Genomic DNA, 8,346 nt, shown 5'->3' on the forward strand with positions numbered 1-8,346 from the left:
GTTGGGGGGGGGGCAACGAAAATCGACAGGGTGGGGGAAATCTGGGCAACGAAAATAGAATGGTAGGGGAGCAACGAAAATCGGCGGAGCGGCGGTGGCAGGGGAGGGGCTACGACGGTCGAGCGACGGTGGAGGGGTGGGGGAGGCTACAGGGGTGGTGGGAGGGTGGGGGAGGGGTGGTTAGGGTTAGGGTTAGATTTAGGGTTTAGGGTTAGAATTAGATGTTAATTAGGATTAGTGACTAACGACGGTTAACGCCTTTAGTCATTAAGGGTATTTAAGGGTACGCCATGATTAGTTTGAAGTTATGGGTACCTGGTGAATTTTGAAAACATGGAAGGTACCAGGTGAATTTTTCATCAAAAACTCGACTCGACCCGTCAAAACTCGACTCGACTCCGTCAAAACTCGACTCGACTCAACTAGGAGATTACAAAGAACTAAAGAAGGAAGAAAATGGGGGTCGGTGACGAGAGAAAGGAAGACACAACTCGTTAGATTATTTGATCTCTGGTCGTCGTCGTCATCATCATCGTGCTCTTTCTCTCTCTTCAAACTCCCCCAACACTCTCTCTCTCCTCTCAAGGAAACTTTTCTTCTTCACCAAGTCACCTACTTTCGCTCTTTCTATCCCCTCCTGGTACATCTCTTACCTTTCTGTTATCTCTCCCATTTCTTCTCAATTCAGCTTCAATTCATCTATTTTCTCTGATTTTGATTATCATTTGAATTCGGCTTTTCAGTTAGTAGTGAAACCTCGAATAATTTGATTTCGTTACTACCCTTTTGATTTCTGTTGTTTCTTTTGATCTTATTATATCGGAATTTGGATTATATTCAAATGTTAGGTCGTATAATCTTTATCTTTCTTTCCTTGGCTTTTTTAATTATTAGTTTGAGCTTGTAATTTTATCATGATTTTCCAAGTTTTTGTTCAATTTATGAATAATTTGAATGTCTAGATTACTCTTTGCATTACATTGATGTCTAGATGAAGTTGTTAATTCTCGACTGTATGATCTTATCTTTGTTCATTAATAGAAGTAATTTTGTACCTTTTCTGTTATAAGATTTAGGTAGCTAGTAAAATGGATTTTTGGGTGTACCAGAAATTGCAATACAAAAGAAAAAGGGAGAAGCGTTTTATAGTGTAGTCCCTGAGGGTACCCTAAAGGTTCTTGAATATGCATTAGTATTGGAAGTACTGCCTAATTTCCGGAATTTGGACTTTTCAGTGAATTCGATTGACAGAATGTAGGAGCGGAGGATGCCATTTGTTATTTGTTTCTTCTTTTAGCAAAAATGCAGTTCGGTTCTTGAACCTTGCCATGGAGTATGGAATCCCTTTGTGGTTTTTGTTTTAACTCATAAATCTTGGTGCACCTCTTCCATACTTCTTTTTAACATTTTTTTGGGGGAGGGGGAGTTTAAGTCTGTAGGAATTTGTCTATTCTCGTAATGCATGGATTAATACCAACATTGTATCTCATTCACCTGCTTCCAGTTGGTAGGGAAAGTGTATTATTGTGGACTTCTTGTCTTTCTTTGATGTACTTATCTATTTTTCCTTGTAACAAATTTTTATTTTGCCCTTCGACAAATTCGTGTATGCCGTTCCCATAGAGTGTATTTCATCTGTTCTGGACACCGGTTAAGTTTTTCTGGTTCATTGCAGGATTTGCCTCAAACGAACCATGCTTGCCAATTCAAACACGACATCATGGGCTGTGTCTACAGATAACTTGGAGAGAGGTGCTACAAACTCTAATATAAATGTGGGACAACCTTCTGGCAGCCTCCCAATGAGAACTTTTTCACAGGGTCCTGTTGCTATTATGTGGGACATTGAGAATTGCCCGGTTCCAAGTGATGTCCGCCCTGAAGACGTTGCTGGGAACATCAGAATGGCATTACGGGTTCACCCTGTAATTCAAGGAGCTGTTACATTATTCTCTGCTTATGGAGACTTTAATGCGTTTCCGAGGAGAGTTAGAGAAGGGTGCCAAAGGACAGGTGTCAAACTCGTAGATGTTCCAAATGGGAGAAAAGATGCAGCTGATAAGGCTATTTTGGTTGACATGTTCCTTTTCGCCCTTGACAACCCTCCACCTTCTTCAATCATGCTGATTTCAGGGGATGTGGACTTTGCTCCTGCTCTGCACATTCTTGGCCAACGTGGATATACAGTAATCCTTGTTATTCCATCAGGGGTGGGTGTTTCATCTGCCTTGTGTAATGCTGGTAGGTTTGTCTGGGATTGGCCTAGTGTAGCACGCGGAGAGGGTTTTGTGCCTTTACCAAGACCTAATATGGTCCCTCGTGGGGGAACAACTGATAATGCTGGATTTTTGATGGGTTTCCACATGAGTGAGAATATTGATGGAAATGACGAGGAAGCAATTGTTTATCGAGGGCTCTCACAGAGCTTTTATAACTCAAGGGATTTTACTTTAGTTTCGCAGTCACTATCTGAGTACAATGCTAGCACTTCAGCTGGTGTGCCTGTCTATACCACATCACTAAGATCAAATTCTGTACCTCCTGGCTTGAATGAAGTTACTGCAGGTTCTATTGCTATAAATGACCAAAATGATTCAAATCGATGGGTACAAGTACAACCTGGCGATGTAAACAGTTTGAAGGCGCAGTTAGTAAAATTGCTTGAATTGTCTGGTGGATGTTTACCCCTTGTTCGTGTTCCTGCTGAATACCAAAAGGAGTTTGGCCGCCCGCTTTATATCTCAGAGTATGGGGCGTGCAAGCTTGTGAATCTCCTGAAGAAAATGTCTGATGTGATGTCGGTAGAGGGGAAGGGTCAGAAGAAGTTTGTGTACCTTCGGAATGTGAGGCCAGGCTCTTGTGCTCCATCACTTCCACTAAAGAGAGATAAGAAAGGGAAGGGAGTTCAGGAAGAAAGCATGGAAGTTACTGTTGTTTGTGGCTCATCTGATGAGTTTTCTGATGACGAGAGAATGGTCATAGAGGAGCAAGAGCGAAGAAGTGGTGCAGAGATTCCGACTTTGAGTACAGATGCACAATATGCACATGAAGACCAGAACTTGTTACAGTTTAAGTATGAGCTGGAGGAGATATTGGTGAGTTATTCATGTGGGATATTTCTGAGTTTTTTCGAAAAAATATACCTGCAAAGGTACAAGAAACCTTTAGACTACCGGAAGTTTGGGGTAAATACGCTGGAGGAATTGTTTGAGAAGCTGAGAGATGTTGTGGTTTTGCATGAAGACCCAGTGTCCAAAAAGAAATTCATAGCTGCTGCTCTTGGTTAACGGCTATTAACAGCATTGATTTAACTTGGCGCCTAGGATATGGGAATGTGAGCTTGTGCCTTGATGTGGGTCATCCTCGTGCGTTGAGCTGTTGGCACTTGGGAAGAAATGTGGATTCACATGTATATATTTTTTTTCTGCATGTGTCCTGCATGTTGCAAGGTTATGACGAGGTTTTTTAGTTCAGAGTAACTGGTCAACATGTTAATTGCAATAAGCTTATGTATTTAGTTTTAGCATTCGTTGAATTGTAATATGGAAGGCTCTCAACAGTTGATACTCAGTGGTGAATCTTATTTATGACATTAGAAGCAATGAAGGTGGTTTTAACTGTTATGCCATCAGACAACAAGAATGGATAGACTACATTCTTTTCTTTCATCATAAATTAGGGCTCATCACAGTTTATAATCAGTAAAAATGTTTTCTCTCATTCGAAGTGGACAATCGTCTCTGAGCTTTTCCCACATTAGCATTCAATATCACGGCATCCCACGAAAGTGAAAGGTACTTTATTTAATAGATTTGCTATTTTATTTCTATTTGATGCCATTTCTTTGAGTTAGTTCTTAAGTTCTTGGGTATTGCATATAACAATAAACACTGTGGGATTGATAGATGGCATCTAATATGGACTCTGTGGTACCATGCCTTCAACACTGTCCATTAGGCTACTATTGCCTTGTAATCCAGTTGTGATTGTTAAGGTTAGTAAACTTGGACGCTCTTCTCTCCTTGGATCTATTGACTACATGTTTTAAAACGTATATGCACATTTGGCTTTTATTGATCCTTTGTTTTTAATCGCTAGTTAGCTAGGTTCTGTTTTTAGCAATTGCAGAAAAGTTACTAATTTAACAATGCTCCCTTTTTAATTCTTGGGAGTGGGGGTGACGGTGGGGGAGGTGCTGTGCTAGCATTTACTCTTCTGATAATGCATTTTATATTGCATATGGCTATAGGAGGTGCTGTTTGTCTGGCTGTTAAGATGTTTGAAATTTATTGTTTGTTGATAATGCTAAATAAATGGGGTAGGTGATCCACTTAGAACTTTGGTCATCTACATTGGCTTCTTATGCATTTGTCTCTAATTTACGTTTGTAGGTATTTTCACAATCTCTGAATTCTTACTCCGAATTTCTTTTTGGGGGAATCTTTGTGAATTTATTTTTTTGAGAAGTTCAACATCCTAAGACAGATTTTTTAGCATTAACTAATCGAATCATTGGAAGTTGCACCTCTCATTTAGTCTGGAAAGAGTCAGAATTCCCCTTCTATGATAATACGATTAATCTTCGTTGTGGGTGCTTCCACTGAAAAACTTTGAGTGCCTTCTTATGTGGTGGTTTTGCAATTGCTTGCGAGCATGTCCCTTCACATGAATTATAATTTACTGCAGAATCACTTCTTCACTTGATTTGCCGACAGTTCTTGAGCTTCTCACTCTTTTTCTCATTCATCTTCATACCTTATTTATAACAAGTGGGAGGTGCTGCTGCTGCAAGATGCAATGGTCTGTTACTCTTGAACTGATCCTCTTATCAGCTCCAGTTTCCTGTTTTTGCTTTTACCTGGAACTAACACATGCTGATCTTTATGATGGGGTTGTTGACTCTTCGGCATGCTTTTGCAAAAAATTATCGCAAGATTAATATGTCTTAATTTTGCATAATTGCTATACTCCATAAAGAAGGCGTGCTTTTCTAAGGAGTAGAAAGTAATAAGGGAGAGTAATTTATAGCTATGCAGAGATTTGATAGCCAAGTCTGTTTTCTCTCCAATGGTCTTGTGGGTGGAGTCTTAAATCCTGGCCGCTGGGATTTGCTTCTTTTTACCCTTGCTTGGTAGATTTGTAGCAGTTCTTTTCGGTCCTTTTCTAGGATCTGCTACCCACTCTTTAAATAATTCCATGGGTGAGGAGATTGACTGATGCAAGGAGATTTCACAGAAGGCCAAGTAGTCGATGGACAACTGCTAATGGTGAAACAAACCGAATTTCTGTGCCAAATTCAATAGCAGTTTATTATTTCTTAAGTGGAGCATTGTAGCAGTTGTCGGTTGTCGTTTATCGAACTTCCTCAACGATTATCAGCGTGTAAAAAAGTGAGTGTGTGTTTTGCCTAAGCCTAACGACCTGAGGTGTGAAGAGGACTTGATGATAGCCTAGTGAAATGTATAGATTTATTCTTTTATTAAATTGAAAATTGTGATTCCTAGTGTTTCTTCCTGGTGTGATATGATAATGTGATGTCAGTTTAACTCCAAAATGGACCAATAACATCTCTGTTTACCAAGCTGCGGATCTGTGCCTGTTGCCATGTTTGCTTTGCATGACAATATTCTTTCCGCAAGCATACTTTAGACATTTTAAGTGGTCCTAGTCAGAGGCTAAGGAGAATGATAGCAATCCTTAATGGTTGGTTGTAGAAGCAGCCTGCCAGATAACAGGGATGGATGATGTCCTGTTAGAGGGGAGGGGGAGAGTTGGGGGGAAGAGGGAACAATATCTCTTACACTTTATAAAGAAAAATCTTCAGATGATGTAGCTCATTATTAGAAACTTAATGAGTTTAGAGACATTGGACTAATTGGAGAAATTGTGAGGCCTTAGTAAAAGCTAAATCATTCAGAGACTTGATTGAGCTTGTACAGTTGTACTCGGTAGGCTAGTGCCCAAACTGGATGTGCAATTGTCACTTTCATGATGTTGAACTGTTTGCTGTTAGAGACCTCTTATTTCGTACGTCGTCTTCTTGTGAGTTCTGTCCACTTTATTTTTGTATATCATCTGCTGAACAGATGTATTGCTCTAATTCTTGGTATATGCATTGAATAAATTGCTATCAGTAATCTAATGCTTCCTATACCTCAAGGGTTGACAGCTTATAATGTGTCTCTGTACCTATATCACTTGTCTCCTACCTTATTACCCTTTTCAGATTCTGACACATGTATGTAGAGTAAGAACAATTAAAGCATGTTTGGTTCAGACTGCAAAAAGAAAGGGAAACGAATGTTTTTATATCTGAATCCTTTTCTTCTAAAGAGGTATTTAGTTCAAGCAAACATCCTCATCTCAGTACCCACTCCTTCAGTGCTTCTCCTTTATTCGTTGGTCTCTCTTCAGTCTTTTCCCTCCTTTCAGAATACTCACAGTAGTTTTTACCCCTTTATTTACCTTTAGAGTTGGTTCCTTCTCTCCTCCAAAGTGGTCTTGACATGGGTTACTTCTTATGGCTGCAAACTGGAACGATTGGGCATGGTTTTGTTATAATTCAACAGCAATTACATTGAAAATTAACATTCTCATGGTTGCACCCATGGAATTGGGGTAAAATTGGGATTTGTGTATATTGTTCCATTAATTATGAAATGCGAGGGAAGGCGGCTGTGTAAACTGCTCTAATTGGTCTCTCTTTCTCTCTCCTCTGTCATTAACCGTGTATAGAAGATAGTGATGGTACGGCTGATGTGGAGGGGTTGGCAGAACTAGATAATAAAGTGATAGGTGGTCTTCTTTTGTTTCCCCTAAGTAACAGTCTCTGTTACCAGTTACCACTGAGGGGAATGAGGGTAACTAATCAGATGATTCAAATACCTTCAAGAAACAGAGACTTTGTTTCCTTCCTGTTACCTGAAGCTTAAACCTTTGAACTAAACATGCTCTAAATGCTTTTACTCGGCTGTGGGGTAAAGGCAATTTTTTGAGAATTGCCATTAGCGGTTATAAATCTGCTGCTGAAGATACTAGGATAACTTGTGCTTTAACAAGTGAGCAAAATTTTGGCTGCCTTTTCCCTTTTTGCCTCAACTTTTTTGTCTTCTTGACTCGCTCTGATTCTCCTGAAGAAATGTGCAGGTGTCGAAATTGTTGTTTGGGATTCATCTTGGTGTTAATGTTCTGCTTCATTCAACAGAACTTTTGGAAAGGAAAGAAGCATGCCTCAATGCATCTATTCTGGCATTTGATGGAAGAACTATGTATCTACTTCATGTGCTGCTGGGCTTTTGGTATATTTGCTGAAGTTGCAGACCTCTCTCTTCTAGTGTAATTTGGTGTAAGTACATGGCAGCCTCTTAAACTATATGTACGTTGCTGATGCTACATGACAGCCTCTTATACGAGAGTCTTGCGTATCCGATCACGGAAGCCACTATTAATATTTCTGTAATGAAGAGCTTAGCTGATTGGTGTCGTCAATTTATGTGATAGACTTGCATTAGATGGCGTACGAACCATTTCACGAAATATGTGTCTGGATAATCCAAAGTCCCAATAGCTAGCTCTCAGTTTCTATAGAGGATCTAGATTTTTGACTTGTTATAGAAGTGTCTGAGGCTAGACTTGTTACATCACCTTTGGAAAAAGATCAAGTTAAATCAAGTAGCTGACTGAAATATTTGCCCAAATATATCCTTATTAACTACTCCATCCGTCACAAAATATAGTTTCCATTTTCATTTTGGGTGTCCCAAAATATAGCTTTCATTTACATATTTAGTTCCACATTTTTCGTAATTTGTCTAGAAAAATTGCATCCCATAATTTATTTGCTTCTTGAATTTTGTTTTCCCTTTGTTTATTCGACCAAAATGTTACAATTAATGTTCTTTCACCTATTATTCTCTATTCTCTCTCCTAAAATCATCTTTTCCCATATAACATTTATTTAAATAAACAAAAAATCTTTACTATCCCTTTTAGATTCTACTTGCATAAATTACCGTGAAAAAAGTGAAATGAGAACTATATTTTGAGACGGAGGGAGTAGTATTGTATGTATGACAGGAAGTAAAACTCGAATTTGTTCCCCTCTTAGTGGAGTCTTTTTCTTTTCTCTTTACGTGCTTAAACAACACAAAGACCAATCAAAGAATGACATATGCATGAATGCAGTCAATGCACCTAAAATGCTATAAATCTAAATGCAAAACCATCTTAAAGGCCTTAATAGTAAACAGAAGTATAAAACTCACTAAATTATCAGTGATAATGGTGACAACGACAAACAAGAGTAAGTTGACAATAATGACGAGGAGTAATGCTCTCTTTGCCATC

The 8,346-nt window shown here is 39.1% G+C and overlaps 1 protein-coding gene across 4 annotated transcripts; it reads left to right on the forward strand.

Annotated features, from left to right (window-relative positions):
- Positions 1-432: 432 nt before the first annotated feature.
- LOC104891205 (hypothetical protein) lies at positions 433-7,751 on the forward strand. 4 transcript variants are annotated; one of them, XM_057394304.1, is made up of 4 exons: positions 433-640; positions 1,676-3,794; positions 3,906-3,994; positions 4,687-7,751. In XM_057394304.1, the coding sequence occupies exon 2, from the start codon at positions 1,695-1,697 to the stop codon at positions 3,285-3,287; it is 1,593 nt and encodes a 530-aa protein (XP_057250287.1). In that variant the 5' UTR covers positions 433-640; positions 1,676-1,694; the 3' UTR covers positions 3,288-3,794; positions 3,906-3,994; positions 4,687-7,751. The 4 variants fall into 4 exon arrangements, with proteins under 4 accessions (XP_057250287.1, XP_057250288.1, XP_019104606.2 ...); XM_057394305.1 differs by having other exon boundaries at positions 7,137-7,751; XM_019249061.3 differs by having other exon boundaries at positions 7,147-7,751.
- Positions 7,752-8,346: the final 595 nt, after the last annotated feature.

This window comes from Beta vulgaris, chromosome 4 (assembly GCF_026745355.1).
Source record: "Beta vulgaris subsp. vulgaris cultivar EL10 chromosome 4, EL10.2, whole genome shotgun sequence".
NCBI classification, from domain to species: domain Eukaryota; kingdom Viridiplantae; phylum Streptophyta; class Magnoliopsida; order Caryophyllales; family Amaranthaceae; genus Beta; species Beta vulgaris.

Coding starts and splice junctions, on each gene's coding strand:
- LOC104891205 (XM_057394304.1), top strand. CDS start 1,695: ATGCTTGCCAATTCAAACACGACATCATGGGCTGTGTCTACAGATAAC.